The 24,573-nt window shown below is 42.8% G+C and overlaps 1 protein-coding gene across 23 annotated transcripts in view; it reads left to right on the forward strand.

The window, feature by feature from the left end:
- TCF7L2 (transcription factor 7 like 2) overlaps window positions 1–24,573 on the forward strand; it is a 181,458-nt gene that overhangs the window by 142,690 nt on the left and 14,195 nt on the right. For 11 of the 23 annotated variants that reach the window (XM_075108249.1, XM_075108255.1, XM_075108253.1 and 8 more), the window contains 6 exons: window positions 10,546–10,678; window positions 12,829–12,931; window positions 15,724–15,810; window positions 22,228–22,368; window positions 23,216–23,375; window positions 24,140–24,247. In XM_075108249.1, the coding sequence (XP_074964350.1) occupies window positions 10,546–10,678; window positions 12,829–12,931; window positions 15,724–15,810; window positions 22,228–22,368; window positions 23,216–23,375; window positions 24,140–24,247 (732 nt within the window). The remainder of the gene's footprint in view (window positions 1–10,545; window positions 10,679–12,828; window positions 12,932–15,723; window positions 15,811–22,227; window positions 22,369–23,215; window positions 23,376–24,139; window positions 24,248–24,573) is intronic. The other 12 variants (XM_075108250.1, XM_075108243.1, XM_075108248.1 and 9 more) reach the window with 3 other exon arrangements.

Here is a 24,573-nt window from a genome sequence, read left to right on the forward strand (position 1 = left end):
AAGGGTGGGGGAGGGGGAGACCACAGCTAATGGTAAAGGTCTGCCAAATGTCACCTCAGTGTTACAATGACAAGAAAATATACTTCCCTTACAGCTCTCCCCCTAAGAAATTTGTTTTGAGGGATTTGACAATCTTGCAGATAAAGTGACTGCTTGCTACACTTAACTGATCATGCTCCCTCACAGCCGGCCGGCGTTTCCTCGCTGCACTTAGTAGTACCTGTGCAACCTGGGTTGTAGTAGCATTGTCATTGATTTCCAAGGTAACTGCTTTTTAGCTCTTCTGAGCAGACATACCTGCGTGTGGGGGGAGAAAGTCTTTTCCCCACTCCCTGGAAGGATGATGGTAAAGTGCTATATCGGAAAAGAGAGGAGGCTTCTCTAAATTTTGATAACCGCAGCCGACAATTTAGAAATAAGACACTTCTCACAGCCAACATGACAGTGGATTTTGAGCATTCAGAAAACACCAGGCCAAAAAACTGGAGACATCTTGATCTTTTAAGACAGCTTTTCCAGTACTTTAAGTGAAGGGGGGGAGCGGGGAAAGAAAAAGAGAGAGAAAAGCTGCAAGGAAAATAATACAAAGCCAGCACAATTGGCATCTCGACAGTAAAGAAAAAAGTTTTTGAGGTTAAGAGAAGGAAAGACAAAGCTGTTATGTACCCGAGGGATGCAATTTTAGTGGGAATGGAAGATTTGAGTGGTAAAGGAGGAGCGCTTGCCTCTGGGTTCTCTCTCTTCCAGCAGTTCGGCTGCTGGCATCTCAATTTGAATTGCTGGGTGAGTAGCACTTTCTGTGTGCGCGCTTTCCATCTTGACCATTGAACTTCTGATGTGACTTCTCTCCCTCTCCCCCTCTCTCCCTCTCCTTTTCTTTCCTCCTGTGTGGAATAAAAAAAAACGGGGGGGGGGGGGGGGGGAGGAATCAAGCAAGCAAGCATCTCCAGCTGTGACCTTTGTTAGCGACGTTGTTTTTATTTATTTATTTTATGGTAATCTTCGTTTTTAGTAGGGGAAGCGCGACTTTTCGATGACACTTTAATTTTACAGCTGTGGCGAGGAGCGAGCGGCAGAGCGCCGTTTTGTGAGACACAATGGTGCAGCGGGGCAGAGTTGTTGCACTCCTCCTCTTTGCCCTTCCCTCCGCCTGATTTTGGGGTTTGGTTTACAGAAATGGGGCGGGGGGGGTGGGGGGGAAAGAGGAATTTTTTCTCATGCATCCAGGGTGGGACCGAGGTGTGTTGGGTGGGGGGGCTGTGTCGGAGCCTGGTGTACAGCAGGTTTCAGGGGCTGATTTCTGGATGCTGAACAATGGTTACCAGCGAGGGAGAAGCGTGTGCGCGTGTATTAGCTGCGCGTTACATCCGCAGTCGTACATTCACACAGTGACCATGACATCACTAGCTTTTCTTTTCTTTTCCTCCTTTGGGGCGGAGGGGGCCACTTCAAAGCTTTCTTCAGTTCAGTACGATATTTCCTTAACTCTGAAACCATGAAGGTAAAAATGTTTGGGGTTGGGTCTTTTTTAAGGAGAAAAAGTTGGTTTGTAGCAGGGCACATACATTACAGTTTAAGGGGGTTTGCAGATGGAATGGTTTAACTCTTGTCATGCACAAAACGAGATTTCTTTTTTTAATTGTTAAAAATAATATGCAGTAGTTTTTAATTGGGTGCTTTTGATCCTGTGTTTGGTTGACACTCAGTTAAATTTTCTGAATTCCTGAGAAAGCTCAGCTGTAATGTGAAAGATGAACATTTTAGGGATGCTACATAAAAATGATTTCACCCAGTGATAAAGGCATATGAAAAATAATACTGAATGTTCATAAATACAAGGTAATGTGTTCTGACACAGTGGTTCTGTGTTCGTTAACAGAAGTCCGTGAGACTTTTTTTCTCTTTATTAATATATATTACAGAAAGTAAAACTGCCCCTCAGCCAATTCTGTGCATTGCCCATAGTTATACACAGAAAATTGAAATGTATTTTCAAGAATTTTAGAAAGCATCGCATTTTCACCAGAGGTTTTGTGGGAATCTTCAGTTTCCTGCTGTTTTCTTTTCTAACTCTGCCAAGACTGCTTAGAGAGTCTCTTGATCCAGGAGGAGGATTTCTACCACTTCAGTACTTTGTGATACCTGTGCCTGAGTAGCTTAAAATATTTGCCTTTTCTTGTATAAAGCGAGGGATAAAATTCTGTAGAATTCATCTAAAATGAATTAATCTGAAAGGACGGTTACTTAGATGCTTCTTTTTTCACTGCATGTTGTTGCATACACAGGTTTTAATGGCTGGTGATAAAATCTCGTGTGTGTTTTACCTTTGGAGAAATTCTTTTTGTTGGGACTTGGGGTGAAAGGCCTGACAGCGCTGTATAAATGTGCCTGTTTCTTTTCTTCCAAAATATTTGCAAGGTGTTTCAGTTCTGATGTGCATTTAACATCACATTTTTAGGGAAACTTTGTTGAATTTATTCAAGAAATAATTGATCTGGACTTACTTAATTTCATCGCTCAATTGTTTTGTGGCAGCATGTATTGGTTTTAGCGCATTAAAAAATGGAAACGTTTTTTAGAGCTTTGTTATTTGTTAAGCTATTGGAATATAATACATTTGTTAGATACATTGTGTATCAATATTATGCACAGTCTGCTATAATTTGTAAATACTGCATTTTAAAAAGCTGTACTGAAAACTTGGCACCGTCTATTTAGGCATATATGTCCATGTTAGTTTTTTAATAATGCTGTTATTACTGAAATTGCCAAGTACAAGTGGGTGTAGGCATGCATGCTAATTTTTTTAAATTTCTTGCAGTTTTTAACAGCCTCACATTCAAGTTCTTACTGTAGAGAGAAGTCACAGATACCCTAACAAAATCAGTGGAGCTATTTCTCCTACAGTGTATGTCTGTCTAGTGCTGAAAAATGCGATTTATATGCAAGAATTAATGCTGTTTATAATGTGGCACTTTGGAGAATGCTAGGCAGTAAGTAAAATTGCATTTCTACAAAGCACATAACAAATAAGGTCTATCAGGGCAATTAAAAGCACCCTTTTGCTTATATTCACTTCTCCCTTCCTCCCGCCTTCTCTGAATTTTTGTGCTTGCGTTATTGCTCTGTATCTCTCCTCTCCCGCCCCCTCCATGTTCAGGACCATTTCCTGAAGACCTGCTCAGGTTTCACCAGTCTCTCTGCTTAGTGGTCGTGTACCCAGCACATATTTGTACTGGTACTGCTTAAGAGAAGAGTGGGTTTTGGTTTTGGTCTAATGTATGACAAGTCTTTCTGCTTTTTGCCTTGTTAGACATGAAGGAAGGCTTGCCTGCTCTAATGAGATAATATCTGTCTAGTAATTAACTAAAGTATGCGAAGAAAGCACCGAGTGTTTGTCAGCTTGGGGAAGAAACTGTGCCTCTGCTTTTCTAATGGAAGAAAGATCCGGGCACCTTGATGCCTGAAATTTAAAGAGTAAGCACTACCCTGTCCTCCTCGTAAGGGGAAATCCACCTGTTGATCAAATAATCTCTGATTTGAGATACACTGTGAAGCTTGGCTGGGTCCGCACAGACCACAGTTGCCGGGCTATAGGCTGGGGTAACGCTGGCGTCCGGATTTGTGTGCCAAGATCAGGCAGAGCAGATGCAGCAGAGTGCTTTCTCTTTACCAATAAAGCATTAAGAGAATGAGTGAGGTAAAACCTAACTAGCATCAAGTAACGCCAAGTGATGCTGAAGGATCTCAAAATATACAGCAGGTGCTCGGCTGGGTCTGACCTGACGTTAGAGTAACACCACGTGGTCCAAGGATGTAGCACTTAGCTTGTATTTAAAAACCCAACTTTCCTTTTTTTTTAAAACTTAAAAAAAAAAACCCAAACCACCCCAAATACCATAGCAGTAAGATTACAGTCCACAACAGCTTTGAAAGCAAAGTGTGACCACATTTAATACTAATGTTTTACTACTAGTGTTTTTAATTCTCCTGCATAAGAGGCAGTAATTAGATAGCTAAACCCCAGTTCTTCCCCTTTTACGCTAGAGGATTTGGCATATGCTAATTGTCACCAGATCATTTCACATAATTGCCTTTTGGCGAAATTAAGTGGAAATTTCCTGAACATCTTAAACCCTCATTTCCCCACCTCCTCCTCTCAGCACCTTCGCTCCCTTACAGGAAGGATGCTTAGTGCTCCAGCGTGCAGGGGGCACTTCATCATAGTTAAAGGGGGGGAAAGAAAACAATTCTTTTCTTGAATTAATTGCTGGACACTTAAAGCCAGGAAGCTGATTTTGTTGTTTTGTCTGAGAGATTGCTAATAGAGCACAGCATTTTGGGGGTTTTGGTTTGGTTTTTTTTTTTCTGTTTTTGAAAGCCAGCCGTTCTTGCAGGAGCAGGTAGGCGCTCGCTGGCCTGGGAGGTGGTCAGGGAGGGAGGGGGAAGAAGCAGAGGGATGCAGAAGTGTTGTGTCCCGCACCTTTTTTTTTTTTTTTTTTTTTTTTTTTGTTAAGGGAGTACAGTGGGCCTTTGGTTGGGTATTTGGTTTTGGGGGGATTTTTTGGGAGTTGGGGTGGTTTGTTGTGGGTTTTTGTTTTGTTTTGTTTTGTTTTTTTGTGGTTTTTTTTGTTGTTTTTTTTTTTTTCCCAAGCTCTGACTGGGGGGCGGGTATTGTCCCAGCACATGGTTGTCAGTGCTCCTGTCATCATTTGTGTGGAAGAAGAAAATGACCCTTCTTTTATCAGGGTGAGTTCTGATTATCAATGGAGGCCTTGTCTCCTGCTACAATGGGCAGTTAGCTTAGGGCAGAACCTTAGGCAGAAATCAGCTACTTTAAACTGTGAAAGGGCTCAGGCCACTGTATCAGCCATAATGGAGCAAGGGGAAGTAGTTTTCAGGAGAAAATGCTTGGTCAGGTGTGAAGGCATCCTTAAAAAAATAAATTCTGCCTCCACTAGCTGCATGGAGCCAGGTAAAATTAAATGTTCAGGTTTTTTCAGGAAATGGTCCATCACTAGCACTGAATATTTATGCTTGGGAAGGGGATGAGGACCAAGTTACATGTAGCTGCTGGGTTTGGTCGGCTTTAGATTTCAGTTAACCTGAATGGTTTGCAATTTCTGTGCTGAAGTTTGGGGTACCACCTGGAGCAGCTGCTGATGTGGGTGATCCCCGGGGCCAGAATGGTGCTTACTGATGGGTGCTCTGCTTTGGGTGTTGGTGACCCTGGCTGAAAACAGGAGAATATTACAATATTTGGAGCAATATTTTTGGTATTTGCCTTTTCGTGCAACTTAGTTTTCTGATCTGCGGGGGAGGGTGGTGGTGCCATTCCTAGGCAGAACCAAGGAGAGCTCAACCTTTGGAAAAAAAGACACTCCTCTTGTGAGCATCTTCAGAGCTGCAGAGCAGCTCAGGAACATCTGTTAGCATTTCACTGGCCATAGTCAGCATAACTGCAACAGCACCATCTGGAAAATACAGGGAAACAAGTTACAAACCTATTTTTTAATGTGGACCGGTATTGAATGGTACCCTTTGCTTAGCCCAGGGAGCAGCTCTAGGAGGGCCTGCTAATTCAAGACCACGTCGACCTCCTGCAACCACCCTGGAGGAGGGGAAAAGGCTGACAAACCCTCTTCTGTGCGGCTTTTGTTTTATTGTATTAGGCTCATAAAGGCACTTTCAGGGCCCATCTTTCTTCAGCAGAAAGGGAAAGCAATGGGGAAATGGGGAAGAGGAGGACACGGTAAAAAAGGCAGGCGGAGCTCTAGCTCCATTTGTTTTCAGTGTCTGTTGATTAATAGGTTTTAAGGTTAATGGTGAGATCTCAGTCCTCCTCCATTACTCGTAGTGGAAGAAGGGGAGGGGGCTTTGGGGATCCAGGGTGTAAGTGCCTGATCAGTCCCTCCCTTGCCATGTTCCTGGTTGCGGGTGGTTGGGGGGTGTCCGGCGGGCAGCAGCCCATCCCTGCCTCGTGAGCGTGACCTGAGGCTTTAAGTACACTTAAAAGGTCGCTCCGGGTCGGGGAAGGGAGTCCCTCCCTGGCCGTGGCCATGGGAGCTGTGCTGGCAGCCGTGAGAGTTCCAGGCTGTGCTGGGGCAGCAGCATCCCCCTGCCCTGCCCTTGGGGTTACATCGGAGTGGAGTCGACTGTTCGCCTGAGGCCGAAGGCTTTGGCTGCTGTGATACTGCAATGGCATGATGGCTTGTTTTCATCCTGGGTGGCTCTTTTTGTAGACCTGCCTTTACTAAAACCGTGTTATCCTGGTGAGCACAAGTCCTCTGGCCTCTCTGGCATGTTTTCCTCTGACTTTGAGTTGATACATGTTTTTATTACCAAAGCCAAACAAGCTATGAATTTGCAAACAGAAATTGCGGTAACAAACTCTTCCTATTTAAAGGTTGGTTTCTCTTTGTGTGCTCAACAATACGACGTTTCATCTCGTGCAAGTCTTGTGTTGCTTTCAGAGACTTAGGAACTATTGATTTATACAGCATGTATTAACTTCTTCAATAAATGGGGAGTATTCATCAGTGGGGTGTATTAAATTGGGCTGTATTCGCATAGAAGTATCTTTCATCCTGTTAATGAAATGTCCTTACCATGCAACAAAGACTAGTACACAGCAATTTATACACACAATCCCCTGCAGTTTAAATCTGAAGTTCAGATTTTTTTTTTGTTCCCTAAAGGCACCTATCGGAACTTAGGCTAAATGGATCTCGGTATCCCTCTCAAATGTATATCAGTCCAAAATTTGTTGCGGGTTTGGTTTTTTTTCCCCTCATTCCAGAGCTCCATTGTTGTTTAAAGTCATCTGTGTTTAAGCACTCCCAGAAGCATTTCAAATTCATGTAGAGAGATTTAGTAGTTGAGTCCCTATGGGGACAATTTCCTCTGGTTTGCTTCAGGCAGGGGTTATCAAAAAAAGCAAACTTCTGTTGTTTTTTTGCAGTTCTTTACCGTGCCCTCTAACCCAGCCTATGAAACCCCAGCTTTCAGTAGAGAGGAGTGATTTATCGGCAGATGACTTGGTACTTTGTAGATGCTGGGATTTCTCTCCAGAAATCTCCACTTGTTCCCACCCTATTACCGCATGCCCTCATGCTAATCTGTGCATACCAGTGCAGCTCCCCTTCCCATGTCCGACATCGCCATAAATGGAGTTCTTCAAGTTGTCAGAGAAGTTCCTGCATCTCACAATGGCTTTTAGCTTAAAACTCCCCTTGATAAAGTACTCGCAAATGTATATTGGAGAAGGGCCTTTTGCAGGGGGATGGCTAAGGTCATCTAATAGGTGTCCCCTATTGATGGCTTCTGTGGTTTACCTTTCATTGCCAGTGGATGGGGTTAGGACCACACTTGTTACTCAGGCAGAGCTCCCATTGACTTCAAAGGAAGATGCATGTGCAGGATTAATCCCGCTCTTTCCCAGCTAGTCCTTTCTTTTTCTTTTTTCCAAGGAATCATAGTTAATATCAGGAATGCTGCTTTTAAAGAACAGCTTATTTAGCATATTATGCACGCTTAGCTCGGCTTGCAAATTGTGCGTGATATTCTGAGCAGAGTTACGGTCCCTTTTCCCAGTGTGTGATAAGCAGTGCAAAACAGAATACAGACCTAGCCTGGGGTAGTGATACAGATGCAGACTGATTTGCAGGGGCAGCGGATCACACTCCTCTGTCCCAGAAAGCATATTTTTGAGCATGTAGATAAGATTCCCCTTTTCCCCAGTATATTGTCCCCACACCTCTGCCCCAGCATTATCAGAGTCCAAAAAAGTACCCTAGCCTTACATCCAGTACCTTTACTGTCTGAGTGCACAGCAGTCACCCAAATAAAAATTACTTACCTGGGGGAAAGTCTGCCGACTGAGGTTCAAACTCTTGGTTGTTGATTTTTAATTTTCTTTTTCCTTTTGCTTTCTATTTTCCTCTGAAAGGTGTTAAGTAAAATACATAATAATCTAGCACTTGTGCCATTTTGTGGGGGTATTGTAGGGGGGTCTTGCTGTATCAAAGCAGTGGGTGGTAGTTTCCCACAGTTTACGTGTAACCCCCTATGGCATAGCTGGCTTTGGTGATACAGGCATGTAAGTCCAGCTTTTCTCTCACATGTTGTTTCTTGTTTGTCAGCTTAAGTCTGACCCTCTAATGTTATTCTGTCATTTTTTTTAACTAACCAGTTCCAGTTTCTGTCAAAATAAGCTCTCCATGGAAGATGGTCTCTGCTGTCTGTCAGGATCTGGGGAGGGTTTTTTGCAGTGATGTGAAGGTAGAGCTGGGAGAGCACAGAGCTACAGCAGCTACCAACCACACTGTGGGTCACCTACAGCAAGCATACACACAGTTCTTAGCCAGCAAAAATCCCCCTTATTGGGAATGATTGTTTTTTATGAACCAGATCAAGTGGTCATCTGGCACATAATGTCATGTGTTGCTGAGTAGATGCCTGCTAGTTTGCATGGTGTGTGATATGATTTGTTACGTGAAGCCCTTGCCAAACCTTTCAGTTACTTCTGGACTGCTTAAACTGGCTCACTTGGAAGAGAACAGATATTGCGTTAGAGCATCTCCTTTGGCTTTCTGAATTAAGGGGCTAAATCCCCATAGCTCCTCTGATGTGAGGCTGTTATGGATCTGTGTAGCCAACAGTTGTCCTTGGTTGTACAGCTGGCAGAAGACCTGACCTACAGCCCAGCCAACACAATGTGCTCTAGTTGGTAGCGTTAGCTGTCGCGACCACGCTCCGTGCTATGTGGTGGCCGCTTGACATGGGACTCTTCTGTGCTACGTGTGTGTTATTAGAGGGGAATCATTCTGTGTAAGGGCTGCAAAAAAGAAATAAACATGGTAAAAGTTGTGGGAAGCAAAAGCACTGCTCTTTGGCCTGCTTGTCCTGGATGCACACATTTTTTTGCATGTTATCGAAGGGGTGAGTCGAATACCTACGTAGAGCGGGGGCTGGGGGAGCCTCGTGGGGTGGAGGAGGCTGGAAGAACTGAAAGAACTGAAGGTGAAGCTCTGCTGTGTCTTGACCAGAGCATGATGGAGGGACTTCTTATTTGTTTGGGGGAAGGCTCAAGTGTCTTTTCCTCCTAGCTCTCAGTCTGCCTTCCCTCTTTCTTCCCCCCAGTCTAGAAACTCATTCCCAAAGAATAAGTGAATTATTTTTTTAATGCTTTTAAGGGAAGCTTAGAGCATTCAAACCAAGATCAGATAATACCTTGTCTAAAGCGGTGTGGCGAAGGGCACGTGTGTTTGGGGTGCTGGGGAGCGAGCAATGGGGTCGGAGCTGTCCTCAGGCAGGAGAGCTCTGGCAGACCCTGAACGGTGGCGGCGCTATCAGGGGCCGCCGTGGTATCACTACTTTATTTTAATGTGATTCCTTTTACTTGATGTTAATGCAAATTGTTCCTTACTTAAAGTAATAAAAGGAAATGAAGACACATTCTAAAATGAAACCTGACTCTAATCCATTCATCATCTAATACCAGCCTCTTTATCTTTGCTGGTACCTAATCTGGTTAAATGTCCCTGTTGTAGGATTTTAGTGAAAATCCTCTATGGGGAATAGGGGTTTTTGCAATTGGATTACTTGCAGTAAATGGTCCAGCAGTTTGCTTGTTTCAGCTTAATTTTTTCTTTGTGATCTTGTAAGGGTAAGTTACAGTTCAGCCTGCCTTTTCCTTTAATTCATTCACTCATTCATTTTTTTTATTTTTGTTAAGAAAAAGATTTTTTCGCGCACACGCGCACACGCGCACACATGCACACACACCCCAGAGCTGGGAATGTGACAGGGAAAACCTCATAATATCTGCATGATTATTCCCCCCACAAGAGTGTTAATTTCAATGGCTTTATCTGTGTTTTTGCCACAAAATTTGCTATTTATATAGCCGAATATTTTATTAGCCTAATTCATCAGTATCCAGTTCCCATTTATTAGCACGGTCTGATGAATTGATAATTAATCACCTCTTCTAATATATATATATATATATGTATATAAAATATGCAGGTGATCGCTTGTCAGCTTAATGCTTGCTGATGAAGGGGATACTCTAGCACTACAAAGGCTTTTTATCTGGAGTATTTGCAATGAGCAGTAAAATGCAGAACTGAAAGTGAGGACAGGAAGGGGAAAGGAAAAGACCTACAGGTCAGTGAGCATTTGGGTCTCAGGCTAATTAAATGGGGGACTCTGTCAACCCCTCACTGAGGAGCCTGCCTGCATCTTGGAGGTGAAGCACAAGATTATAAAATAAAAAGGAAAAATTTTAAAGAATTGCTGTTGCTCTGTCAAGGAGCACGACAGGTCAAAAAGATTAAAGAAACTCAAGAGCAGGGAAAGTGTGTGAGGAGGTTTTAAGCAAGAGGGTGGGAAAACTGCAAGGGTGAGGCCAAGAAGGGATCTGGAAAAGTCTGAGGACTGTGCTGAAATCCTGGGTACTCCGATTTCTGTATGTCATGCCTCGTGCTGCAGTGGGGAGTACCTGGCACTCCTCTAACGCGGTCGACCTTTTTCTCTTGACAGTCTAACAAAGTGCCAGTTGTGCAGCACCCACACCATGTACACCCTCTTACGCCGCTTATCACGTACAGCAATGAGCACTTCACACCTGGAAACCCTCCTCCACACTTACCAGCCGACGTAGATCCCAAAACGGGTAGGTGGGAGATAATTTGGGTTCTTTGAGAGTGGGTGGGTGGATCTTTCCATTTTGCATATTAGGGGGAAGGAGTGGAAGAGGAAGGATTTCCCATGCTGGAGCACCAAAGGGAGCATGTAAAATGTCAAATGCACGCAAGAACCCAGACAAAATAGTTTCTTTTTAAGCCAATTAGGCTTTGGAAGGAAACGTACTGGGTGAATTTTCATAAAGCTTCTGCAGGGTGACACCAGAGTTGCATGTATGGGGTCGTTTGCAGGTGTGTTTCTTTGCAAGCATGGTACCCCACCTAGTAGTTCAATCTACCAAGTGCTTCGTTTGCATGCACGACCCAGAGAGTTAAACATGTACATTCTGTGATCTGCACTTAGAAAATTGCAGCTGGAATTTTAAAGGTGGTGGGTCATGACCAGTTTCAAAATGAATCTCGCTTAATTCCCCAAATCCCATTGTTTCTGTGTCAGGAGTTCAGCCATTTTTCTCCCATAATGCTGAATTTTCATCCACTCTAACTACTTAGCTCCAGCTCTACACTTGCAACTCTTTTCCCCAATGTAAGTCTACCCAACTCTCAGTTCAGCCTGAAGGGCAGTCTTCCTGAATATAGAGCACCATGTAAAACCCTGACTAGATTTATTGGTGTTACAGAGTAGAATTTACATGTTATTCTAACTTTTTAAGAGTCCCTGTTTAACCTGAGGGCCCAGAGAAGTCAAACTGTGTCAATCTTATTTCTCTGGGCTGCATTTAGTTCCTCGTGACAGTAGTTTTGGTTTTGTTAATCCAAATCCCAGCTAGTTAATTGGAAAGTACATCAGACACTGAATTCACGTCAAAGGGATTGCTCTGTGTCGGCCCTAACGTATGCAGATAATTTATCTAAACTCCAGCCCTTGAATGAGACTCTGCATTAGCTGGTTTTCACTCCCTGTGCTTCAACTGGGGCCCCCTTTTAATTGTGCTTAATGTGAACTTCACATGGCTTAAAAGAAATCCATCTCGCCATCCCTGGGTATTGCAAGTGAATGGCATAGTCAACCTCTCATTTAAATAATGGTAGTACAGGGAATAGCTTTTAAATGGTTATCGTAAAACATATGATTAACGTCTGTAGACTGTTTACTTTTCTTCTGTGAACATTCTTTCAAGTGTGCAAATAGCTCACTGGATGGTTAAAGCCCAGTTAATCTGTTTGGGTTTTGTAATGGAGAAAAAGCAATGTCTGCATGAAAATGTCACACAAGGAGGTTTAATGTAGAGATTAAAAGCTTCCCAAGTGACTTAAAAAAATAGTTTTTAGCCATGAATACAGTACCCATTCCTTTTAATGCTCTCTGTTTTAATTTTGCTTCTGCTGCGTAATTGCGCTCTGGCTTGTTAGTTGAAATACCCAGTCTTGTAACCCTTACTCCTCTGAGTAATTCCTACTTGTAAGGTAAGGAACATTAAGATTCAAGGCTTGGTCTGGAGCTGTTTTCTGCTCTCCGAGTAGGAACAGCACCGGTTTCAGAGAGGATGGATGGTCCCTCTGTCCTCCCCTGCACACCTGCAACATCTGCCCCTGGTTTTACCAAGGATTTCTAGGGGCTTTCACCTCCACTCCTAGGTTTTGGGAAAGATTTCCTAGGTTTGCTCAAAAGCAAAAATAATTTGCAATTATAATAAATTTTCTAACTCATTTTAGAGGTTACTTTGGAATAACGCCATCCTATTGAGTACCCAGTCAACATGTGGGTAGGGCCTGTGCTTTTTTGGTGACTTTGAGTCTAAAATAACTACGAAGTTGATACAGGGACCATCTTTCTGTTGAGTGTTTAAGACAGCGCCTACCACAGCGTCACACCAAAACTAGAGCCGAGACTCCTAACTTCTCATCCTAAATAACAAAATACTTTTCTCTGATTGGAGGGGTGGCTGAGGGAGCAAATCACATCAGTTTTTCTGGTTGAATCTCATTTAACAAGATTCCAAGAGGCTCACTTTATAAAATAAGACTGTGAAACAGCCTTCGGAAACGCAAAGTGAAGCCATGAGTATTGTAATAAAAATCAATACATAGCAATTTAGACAACATATATGCTTTTTCCTTATATTTTATTTATTTCCATGTCTTAATACTAACACTGCTTTATGTTCCTCTTCCATAGGAATTCCAAGGCCTCCACATCCTCCAGATATATCTCCTTATTATCCGTTATCACCGGGCACTGTAGGACAAATCCCCCATCCGCTAGGATGGTTAGTACCACAGTAAGGAGTTCCATTTTTTTAATTTCCTTTTTCTTTTTTGATGTGTAAAATTTATGTTAAAAATCATGTATGTGTGAGTGCACGCGCACGCATACGTGCGTTGAGATAAGTCTGTTTGCCAACCGCCACTTCACCGGGTGGTTATGAATTTACCCATCTCATGAAGATTAATTAAAACTTATGCCAGGTCATGTGGTCTTAAACATGAGCAGTTGGACACGGCTTTGCATGTCATCTCAACCAGCTGATGGCTCGTGAAGCATGAATTTTTAAACCCTTCTGCAGCAATGTCCTTTTCTTCTTAACGCCCTTATACTGCACCACGTGCGTTTTTTTTCAGGTTTGGTTTTCAGGGGGCTCAGGGTAGTTCTCATGGACTCTCTTTTTCACCAGGGCCATCCTCACTATAAATGTGCACTTTTAAATTTTATTGGCCTTCCCTGTTGAAACCTCTTTCATTTTTCTTGTGAAACAGCAGAGCTTTACATCGGCCAGTGAGAAGCATTCCTGGTCGAGACGTGGCTGGGCAGTTGGCAACTGAGGAATGGAATTTTCTTGCAAACAAGAAAGAGGAAATAGTTTACTTTAAAACTGGCTAAGAAAAATGCCGTGGAAAGTTAGCTTGGGGTTTTGTTTCCTTTTCAGCCCCTGGTATCCCACTTGCAGAGCCGTGTTGGGTACGAGGTTCCCTCCAGTAATTGAGTCCTTATTTTCTATTTTTTCTTATGTTGCCATCTCTGCAATGGATTTATAATGCGCTTAAGCACTGCTTATGTCTTTTGTACAGTGTATTTGATTTAAATACGTATTATATACATTTGTATTGCTGGATACAATGGTTCTCCGCATTATAAATCAAGACCGTTATCCTATTTTTCTCACATAACAGGCCTCATCAATTTTGGGGAGATTGTATTTCTTTAGAAATGAATTGCCCAAAGCTAGAGATAGTTTGTTCTTGCTCGAGGTTGTTTGGCCAGCTGTGCTAAAATGCCTCTTCACAAGTTTGCCCTCCGTAAGAAAGTGGAGTTCACACCCCGTAGGAGCGCAGGGCAGAGCAGGGGGTTGTGTGTCGTCCCACCCCAGGTCTCGGGCAGGGAGAGAGACTGGCCTCCAAGGGTTTGAGGGCCTTTCTGAAGCACAGAAGTGTGGGTGCAGGAGAGCTGGAGCTCGGACCTTGGTCATAGCAGCCTGCTTCTGGCCACTTTGCAGGCTGCCCTTCTTGTCAGGGCGGTCGTGCAACTTGTTTAGGTAGAGGCTTTCCCACCCTGAGGGTGAAACATGTCCATCAGCTCTCTGCAGAAGGCTGTTTCTGCAGAAGAGCGCAGCATGAGCAGAAATAAAACCCAGAGCATTGTTCCCTGAAACCTTAAACTCCTCCTCATTTTTGGTGATCTACTTTTTACATAGGACACCCTGAACACTGGTAGAATGCATGTCAGCTCCTTTTCTTCTTTCTTTCTTGCTTGCAGAGCCTAGCTGCAGCACAGTCATCTCATGGTCCTCTGTTGCAACTGCTTAGCTCAAGTTTGCACACTAACGGCCTCAGCATTTAAAACAACTATACTTGGCTAATGCCAAAAGTCAGTAACATTAAAGACGTGAGAGCTCAGGGAAGAAATTCCTCTCTGTCATTGACCTGTGCCTCATTGCTCATCTGTGTCTCAAACCCTTACATCTTTACGTGTGTAGACACAGGTTTGTCCTCCTTGAACCTCATGTCATGGCTGCCAAACCACGCGAATGTTGCCACGTGTAGCCAGTTTCATCAGGCAGGTGCTAATGGCCACCTCTGTCATAGGAAGACTCTGTCATCACTGCAGGTTTATAACAAGTCAACAACCACGGCATATTTACCTACCCACAGCTCTTACGGCTTCTCCAAGTGGTTTTTACTGAGGGGTGATACCATCACATTTGCTTTTGCTCTAGGAGAGTAGCATGGCCAACTTTGCAGAAGTAACCTGAGGTTTTTATTTCCCCTCTTGTTGCCAGTTGTGCTTCACCATCAGCTTCCCCACCCATCTATCAACTGGCTTGCGTGTCTGTAGCGTAGTACCCCCCAAGAAAGCATCCTGCCCAGTCAGATGATATATTTGAAGGACAGATGAAAAGAGCTAGCTAGCACAGACAAACCTCAATCAGAAAAAGTTGTGTGTCTTTCATGAGGATGCTGTTTTGCATGTTGCTGTATTTTTTAATTATTGTAATGAGGTGTGATTGTCTATTGGTTACCCACAATACTTCTTGGGGACTCTCCCCCGGTAACTCTTGTCAACACTTGTTAATCTGACAAAAGGCTACAAATTAAGCTCTGTTAATTTAATGTTTTCTCACCGAGATCTAAATACCGAAAGAGGCCCAAAGCGCAACTGAAGTCCTTTGATTCACTGTACTTTATTTTGGTATAAATTTACATTCATTATTGTTTTCCTTTGGATGTGTAGCCCTCAATTAGTGTGATGGCTCCATTAAAGCAAGCGAGACTTCGCCTTTAATTATTACAACAAAACACCTAGTTTCAGCTTGGGGAGAGGGTCTCTATTGACATAAGCAGAGGTTATAAAATTTAATTAGCCATTCCTATCAGATTTATGGCATTCAAATTGTTCTGTGTTTCTTTCCTTTGATCCTTGCTGTACAATCCCCAAGATTTTTGTTCTGATCAAATGAGAATAAAGCTTACTGTGCAGAGAGAAGTTTTTTGTTGTGGGGGTTTGTTTTTTGTTTTTTGTTTTTTTTAAAACCCTTTTGTCTTTCTCTCATTCTCTCTTTCCCTTCTTTTTTGCCAGGCAAGGTCAGCCAGTGTACCCAATCACGACAGGGGGTTTCCGCCACCCTTACCCAACAGCTCTGACCGTCAATGCTTCCATGTCAAGGTGAGTTCAAATGCTGAGGTCCTGAATTGAGAGCAAATGTGACTCCTCCTGCCACCCTCTCTAGAGGAGGGCATTTCATCTAGGAAACATATTTCTGAAAGCACTTCAGTTAAACAGTCATCCTTAGGTTTTTGGTGGGGCAGAGGAAGATAGGACGAGGGGTACCTTCCCGTTTGAGGAGAAGAGGGTGTCTTAGTGCTGTCACTGGGCTTTAAGAATTTCTTTTTGAGGGAGAGGTGGAGGAACGAGAACTTGTCTTTAAAAGCCAAAAAGCTGGGAGAATGTGGTGTTGACAAAGCAAGGAGAAGAAGTCGTGATACCTTTTGCTTTCTCGGTGGCTATCACCCAGAGCAGCGCCCTGTGTGTGAGCAGGGAGTCTCAGGAGGGAAGAGGGCTACTCTTCAAGCAGAGTTGGGAAGAAGGTTACTGTGCTATGTTTTCCCATACCAAAGCCCCAAACACTGATAGTCAACATAAAAGGGCCTGCCTGACCCTCTAAAGCTTTAGAAGTATATATTTCTCCCCCTCCCTACCTCCAATTAATTCCATCTAATTTTCCAGGGGCTGCTAGTTTTATTTACAAACTGGTTGGCAGCACTATGTTTAAGTAATCACTAATTGCTCCTAATGATAGTTTTATTTTCTGTTCATCTGATTTTCAGTCTGGTTAATTAAATCGGTGGAGGTTTAGACTTTCCTGATGGGCTGAAACAGCTAATCCATTTTGATGATGGCACATAATTAAATTAGCATGCATTACATAGCAAGGTTCCACGTCTCTTCCCTGCTCTGTCCCTTCCTCTCCATCTTTGCAGTTTAATGTGAAGGTTGGTGTATAGAGGATTTAAGGAGGAAAAGACTGGGGGGGTGGGGGCATGAGGGGAAACACACCTCATTGAGAAGTGGAAACCTGTAACTAGAGCTCGTGAGTGAATGAGTAGAGAAATAGTGAGTGTATTGTGTGCTTTAGATAAGTAGAGCAAAAGCAAAAAAAAAATATTTGCCCATGTTGCTCCAGCAAATAGAGAGACAACTACAAAATCAACTTTTAAAAAAAAAATTAGTAGACCCAGCACAAGGGAGAAAAAATCCTGGGCTGGGGAAAGAGCTGCAAATTTAAACAATGGTTCCCTCCCTCCATTTAATCTTTTTTAATATCAATAAAAGACTTGCAGGCATGGTGTGAGGCAAAGTAGAGCTTGATTTATTTTAATTATTATTAGAGAGGCTAGTCATTTGAGGGAGGGGGGAGATGTGGGAGGGGGGAGGCTGTATTCCCAAGATAGGCTTTATGAAAGGTATCTAGTTAAAAAGAGTACACAGCAAATTAAATACATTATTGTGGTAATGGGACGACAGAAGTAGAGGTCTATTATACTTATGGCAGTTATAGGAAATGTAGGCTCCTTGCCCTGTTCTAGCACATCCTTTGATATTCATTCCATTCAGCAGCAGGGCCAGGACTTCTCAGAATTAAGTGATGGGTCATTATACTTTAAACACCATGGAGAAGCCTAGATTGGCAATTAAACAGCACTTGCTGACACTCGCTTGTGCCACCCTGTGACCCCCTTTAGATTGAGTTGTTGGAGCTCGGGGCCCTCAGCCTGCTAAATTGGTAGCAGGCACTTCTCCTGACGAGGGCTGGCTCTGAAATCTGCCGGCTTCAAAGGGAGCAAGATCATGTATAAACCATAATGTGGGTGCACCGTGGCTCAAAAAATAAGGCAGGAATAGATGAAATGTTACAAGTGCAAGGGGAAAATGAGAGAATAATGACAAATCTAATGCAACTCAAAGCAGAATTGTTGCACAGAAAAATGCATCCCACTGCTTGTGCATAAAATCAAGGCAGGCAGATGACATCCAGTTAACAGAAACATGTCAACAGTGAAGTAAAGTGAGAGTGAGTAAGAGAGAAGCCCCAGAGACAGCCAGGAACAAAAAATTAGTTGTCCTTAACAAGTTAAGACTCATCATTATATTCTGGCTTGGAGCCATAAAAGGAGACAGTGGTGTATAATGAGCTGCTTAGAATTTTTAGGGTGTTTATTGCAATTCATGGAATACTTGTCTAGAGAAAAAAATACGGGGGATGTCTTAGGCGAAGGTGAGGGGTGTGCATATACGCACAGAGCCTTTCTTTTTGTGTCTGACATAAGCCTGTACGCGCACACATGCTCAGGCACACACGCAGAGTGATGAATAGATTTAAGATATTTATCCTTTGTTTCAGCCCAGAAACTTCTCTCCTGGTTTCCCATACACGGGAACACCCTCCAGGCAGACCCTGCTCTGATACGTGGTTCAATGCATGTTTTCTCATGCCTGCCGTATCAGCTGGAGTGCCTGAGCTCAGCGGCGGGACAGCCCTTGCCCCGAGTAGCCAGCATCGTCGGGAGATGGGGCTGGCGTGCCTGGGGATGCCCACGCTTGCCTGCAGACATGCTCTTCATGGCTGGCCTCTGGGCAACAGCCCTGCAGGGCCCTGCTACAAGCCCTGGGGTCACTGTGTTGGCTCTGCCCAAATGTTGAAGCCAGGGCAGACCCCAACCTCACCCCTCCACCCACGTTTTTCCAGAGTCTTCCTTTAAAAGTAGTTCCCGTCTTTGCCTGCGTTATGGTATAGACCTTTGGAGCATATAATGCTTCCCAACCCTGAATATTCTGTAAGCTTAGTAATTACAGTTCATTAGTTAGAGTGTGCTTATGAATAGTTTATAAAAGGTTAATGGGTGACTAATAGTGATTTTCATAAATGGTTTAGACTATTAAGGTAGTGTCTTCAGGTTGTTTTAACCACTTACAACTCTTTCCTCTGCTTACAGCACCGCCCCACTCACTTTGGATGCATTTAACATGCTTATAACATCTCTTGATCCTTCGTACCCCTCTTTAATATGCCCTTAATGTAAATTGAGACAGGGTTAACTGACTGATGGGCAAACAGTGGACCCACTATGAAAAAATATAGTGTGCTGTGAGAGGAAATCAGAAAATAAATTAGCAGAATTACACCAGTCAAACACTTAAGTGGTGGCAGTGGAAAATACCTTTTGTAATTGAAATTTCAGGGGAAATTAACTTTTTCTGAATGTAATTACTGAAGTTGGAGTGTAGCCAGGAGCTTAAAAATTGACACTTTTCCCTGACTCTTATTGCCACGTGAGTGGATGTATACACGGAAATAAGTAGGCACTCACACTTTGGATTGAACCCTCACCCAGCCCACTGAAGTCCATGGGATTGTGAGAGCAACTTTGGGTACTGGAGCATGTTTTTATAGCCCCAAACCCAGGAAAGGGTGTGTAAGTCCAATAGGCAGCCTTGTGTCTTGGAGGGAGAGGGATTCAGTGTGAGATAATGAATGCACAACTTCCTTGGGGAAACTGCCACCCTGAAAATAACTACTGAGCTGCAGCTGCCTGTTGATGAAGGCTGCTGTGTCTCTGAAGGTTAGAGCTCAGTGGGTAAAATCTCAGCCCAGTGGAAGTCAGTGGAGGCTTCACCATCCTCCAGGCTTTCATACAACATGCATACATAGGCATCTCCTCCTCCACTGCCCTTCCTCCCCATCTGGTCACTCTCCCGTGTGCAAATACTTACTCTCTTCCTCCTAAATGGTAATTGGGAAAATGTTTCTCCCTTAGTTAAGGGGAGGGAAGTTATGTTTTTTGCAGATTTTCTTTATCCTCCTCAATTTTTCATTAGATGAAGGTACTTAACTCTTCATCAAAAATAAATTAATAAAATAACCCCATACCTTTTGTTGAATTTGTTTCCTCCTTTGAACAACCTGACCGTACAACAATCTACCACGTAGGTGGAGTTCATTTTGCAGTGTGTTTTAATTTTTGACCAGCTTCTCATTTAAGAAGCAAGTCTATGACCCAGTTATCATGGCTGAATCACGTCTGATTCCCTCTTCAGAAGCTTAACAAGCACCATCTTTTGTCCCCATTAACATCAGCTGTAATCAGTCTTCTGTGATATTTGGGAGCCCTTCTCCAGTGATGAGTCTGATCTTATTCAGGTCCACGCTCATACCCTTCTGTCCATGTGCTACCACTGCACTCAGCTCTTCCTTGCTGGTATATGCCCACTGCCCTTCCCACTGTGTCCTCATATCAATCCAGCGCAGCTCTTCCTGCCTGCTCTCTGAAGGTAGGCTTTTCATCTCCATCTTCATCCTTCATTGTCCCATTGTGAGTGGCTCTTGTTCCCGTTCAAAGCTTAGCTAGCCCCAGCACAAGTCCTCTCCTGAACACTCAGTCTCGCCTAGGACAGACAGTCATTCGACAGGATCTGTGTCAACTTTTTATCACTATGCTTATACCACTTCCAGTGAGGTCAGGATTTTGCCATGGGTTTTATTTTTTGCCCATATTTCTAAGTTATTTTTTTTTAAAAACCCCTTACTGTCAGTTTTTGTTTGCATTGTGCTATGGCTGAAGGCCCCAGGCACTGTGTAAACAAACTTTAGATATGTCCAATCAAAATACATACACATGAAAATAAAGAGGGAGAATATTACCAAAAAAACCAAAAAAAAGATACAAAGGCCCAATTTGTGTCTTGCTGATGGTGAGGCAATTCTGTGGCAGAAGTGGGACCAGGACATCAGTCTTCTTGCAGCCTCACCATTGTCTTCTGTTCTGACCTACCATGAACCGAAGTGTTTCCCCAAACATGCATTTCTCTCCCAGCTACTTTGGTCAGAGAGTGGAGAAGGCCTTTTGACAATCCACTTGGAGATTTGTGTCTATGAGTCTTTAGCAGAAGTAGGAACAGCCATTTTGCTGCCCGTTCTCTTCTTCCCTTGCCATCACACCCTCCTCCTTTCCTTCTCTCCATGCCTTTGTTTGTGAGGAGCTGCAATTCTCGACAGTTTGAACAATTTCACATTCTCCCTGTCAGTCCCTGCTCTTCCCACCACCGCCTTCCATGACAAAATACTTCTGTGTAGTGATCCTGAGTACTACCAGCTGATAGACAAAGATCCTCAGAGCTCATAGTGAACAGTACCTCTTGTTCATGAAAGTACTTCTGTGTCGTCTTGTGAATGTAGGGAATGTCTAGGCAGTTGGGGGGGTGGGGAGGGCGGTTAAACTCAGTAATGGAATTTGTAAGAGGGGATAAAAAAATAAATCAAAAAAGAAATCCCATTATATTCCTGATATTGTACACAGTCTACTTATCCATGGTATATCATCCCATTTCAAATTCTGTTTGATAGAAAACATCGTTGTATATTGATGATAGAAGGTACAATTTGTTATCCCATTGCATGTTCCATATTCTTGGGGTATTTTATTTGGACCAAGATGGTTCAAAATCTGGCAGGAGAGTAGGGATTTGCAATAGTAAAAAACTTTGCCATTTGCCAGATCACTTTAGCTTTGGAATTTTCAGGGAAGCTATTTTTGAGCCAAAATTTTAGGCTAGATCCCATTCCCTGGAAACCTGTTGACTTCAGTGGGAGTTTTCTAAGGGAAAGGCTGTCAGTCATAGTGTGCTTTCCCTACTCACTGCAAAACCTTTCTGAGGCTGTTGACAAATAATGATAAGAAGTCAATCCTGCTTTAGAGAATTTTGTTCATTTTGGTTAAAAAGTAAAAGATCTGAATGATTGTGCCATGTTCGTGCTGTGGCCCCAGCCAAGCAATTAGATTCATGCGGAAGGATTGCACATCCATCTGAATCCAGTTGCAGGACTGGGGCCTGTCCATGTATATGACCATAAACCATAAAGCAGACAACATTTGTTTTTGTCTTTATAAAGGCTAGAGTGTGGTTTTGCATTAATTTAAGCCTTTCTAAGTTACCTTAATGGGTCAAAATTGACTTAATTCCACAATCTTCCCACCTTCTGTTAAAGCAATGTGGCTCAGAGATTTATTAGACCAAAATAAATATTTTCTTTTGCTCCATCAACAAAATGTAGCTAATGAGGCATCTATAAGGATTATAAAAAAATGCATCTAGATTGTTTTGGCATTAATATTTTATTTTGCTGTCAATATACAACAAAAGATGTCATCCAAAATTCACAACATGGTTCAGAACTACAGAAATTGATTCCTTGCTTGCCACAACTAATTTCTTAGCAAAGAAATGGACTGGTGGATTTTCTTGCAGGTAGCTGAAATTCCACTTTCATCTAAGTTCATCCAGTTGAATTTGCCTTTTGTTAAAGATGTTAAAAATCATGATGTCTCATGTCAGTAATGATAATGAAGGGGAAGATTGGCTTTAATGACATTAGAAGAGTCATTATGTTTAATTTATTGCTAATTAATGCTGCCAGCTTTCATATGCTTTGTCTAGCTGTCATGTGCTTGTTATATGCCTTTTTTTTTTTAATGTGTGTACACATCCCTCCCCATTCATTCATTTTTATTCTGACGATTTACACAGCTTTCTCTCCTCTAGGTTTCCTCCACACATGGTCCCGCCACACCATAGTTTACATACAACTGGAATCCCTCATCCGGCCATAGTCACACCAACAGTCAAACAGGAATCTTCCCAGAGCGACGTTGGGTCACTCCACAGCTCGTAAGTTGTTGCTTCCCATGTCTTATTATTAGAATAACCAAAGCATCACCTGTGCATGTGTGGCTTTTAAAAAGCCTTGGATTTGTAGGAATGGTTTTGCTCTAATATATTTTTTAATTGCTTTTTCTGTTCTGTTCGAGTTGATTTGAATATGGTTTAACTACCAAAGTGTGTCAAAATAATGGTAACAACAGATTGTCAGAGTCATTCTGTAACATAGACAATTAGTTATTAATTTCACTCATTTTAACAAGGAAGTAGAATGTTCTTGATCAAGCTTCTTGACCGGTTTCCCTGTTACGCAGTGCACGGTTTGAAGCTGTGAGATACTGGATACACAACAGGAGACAAAAAATGGGTGCATAAATGGCTTGTTCAAAGCTGCAGAGAGAGCTGGTATCAAGTTTAGGTTTGAACCAAGGAGAGCCCTGGTCTACCTCTTCCCGTAGTGCTGGTGCTTCTAGCCTTTCATTTCATGGGTGAAGCAGAAGGATGGCATTTCAGTTCCCCGTGATGATAGGGTGTAATTATTTCTTCTACCATCATGCTCACAAGCCCTCCCCATGAACCCATTTTCCTGAGTGCCCATGTCCTTCCATGGTTCTTCCAGGGCTGAGAGAGTCCTTGGTGATATTGCGTAAATATGAGATCGGTTTTCTTATAATGCTCTTGCTCTTAAAACTGTTCTCATACAGCAGCCAGGGTGAAGGCCCTAGAGAACCTTCTGGTCCTCTTTCTAGAGACTAATTTCTGAGGATTAATGCTAGAGGGATTGAGGGGATTAATTTAATAAATTCACAAGAGTTCTCACTGTGAGGTTTATGTCTGTTGTGTCTTTACCTTTCAGAAAACATCAGGACTCCAAAAAAGAAGAAGAGAAAAAGAAGCCACACATAAAGAAACCTCTTAATGCATTTATGTTGTATATGAAGGAAATGAGAGCAAAAGTTGTAGCAGAGTGCACATTGAAAGAGAGTGCAGCCATCAACCAAATCCTCGGTCGAAGGGTAGGTAACAAGGGAGAAGCACAAGCAGGGATGAAGCTCAGTAGGATTCACGCTTCTTGGAGAGAAAGGGAGTTTCATCCTTCTGAATCGTGGTGTTTTCCTGTTCTTTTGATAATGCATAGGGAAGTAACTAAACCAAATACCTTCTTTTTGTTTTTGTTTTTGCAGACACTTTCTGCCAGTGGGGTCATTCACAAAGAAGTGGGAGAGTTAATTAATAACAGTGTTATTTCAATTTTATTTTCATCACCCAGAGATGGAAAAAATGTCAATTTTCTTATTTTATCCTAGAAGCAGGCAGAAAAGTAAATCGGGAAGGAAAAAGCCTTTGGGAAGTACAGTACCAGTATCAGCACCTGTGAGAGACAGGAGAGGAGAGGGGGTGCCAGTGGGGAAGGGAGGGGGAAACCTTCTCTAAATCTCTGAGATCTGGTTCACAAGTGGTTCAGCTTCTGGACCCTCTGCCCTGCTCTTTGTTTTTGTTTAGTTTTCTTAATTCTCCTCTCTCAACAGGAGACAAAGGGGCTAAGTGAACGTAAATTATGAATTGTGTCTCAGTTGAGTTTACTGGAGTTATAATCTGGAGTTATAAATAAAATATGAATGGCAGCGTGCCAGATCATCTGTTTTTATCTTTCTTTTTTTGTATTATTAAAATCAGCTCTCACTGTATTTATATATAAATAGTATAGTCTGCTGTTAACACACTTAAAAAAACACACTTGTACTTTTTATTTTGTCTTTTCCTCTTCTCTTCACCTCAGTGGCACGCGTTATCCAGAGAAGAACAAGCGAAATACTATGAACTAGCAAGAAAGGAACGACAGCTTCATATGCAGCTGTACCCGGGCTGGTCTGCACGGGATAACTATGTAGGTTCCTATGTAGGTGGAAATTTTTTTAGTAGTAGAGCTTGTAGAAATGTATATGTGACCTGCTGAACTACGACCACACATTGCACACAAGCACTACTTGGAAAGCATGCCTCAGGATCCCAATCTGGTAACAACAACGGGCGCTTCCCTCTGCAATACTAAAACTATTGGGGATTAATTCCCAGCCTTCCACTTGGAAGAGGCTTCCTGGCTGGGACTAGTAAAAGGTTAGAATTGGGGCATGACAGTAGAAGTCTGTGAAGAAACTCTTGCCTTCACCTTCACCAGCATCTGGAAATGCTGTTTGGCTTGCTGGTAATTTT

Source organism: Phalacrocorax aristotelis, chromosome 12 (assembly GCF_949628215.1).
Source record: "Phalacrocorax aristotelis chromosome 12, bGulAri2.1, whole genome shotgun sequence".
Lineage (NCBI taxonomy): Eukaryota > Metazoa > Chordata > Aves > Suliformes > Phalacrocoracidae > Phalacrocorax > Phalacrocorax aristotelis.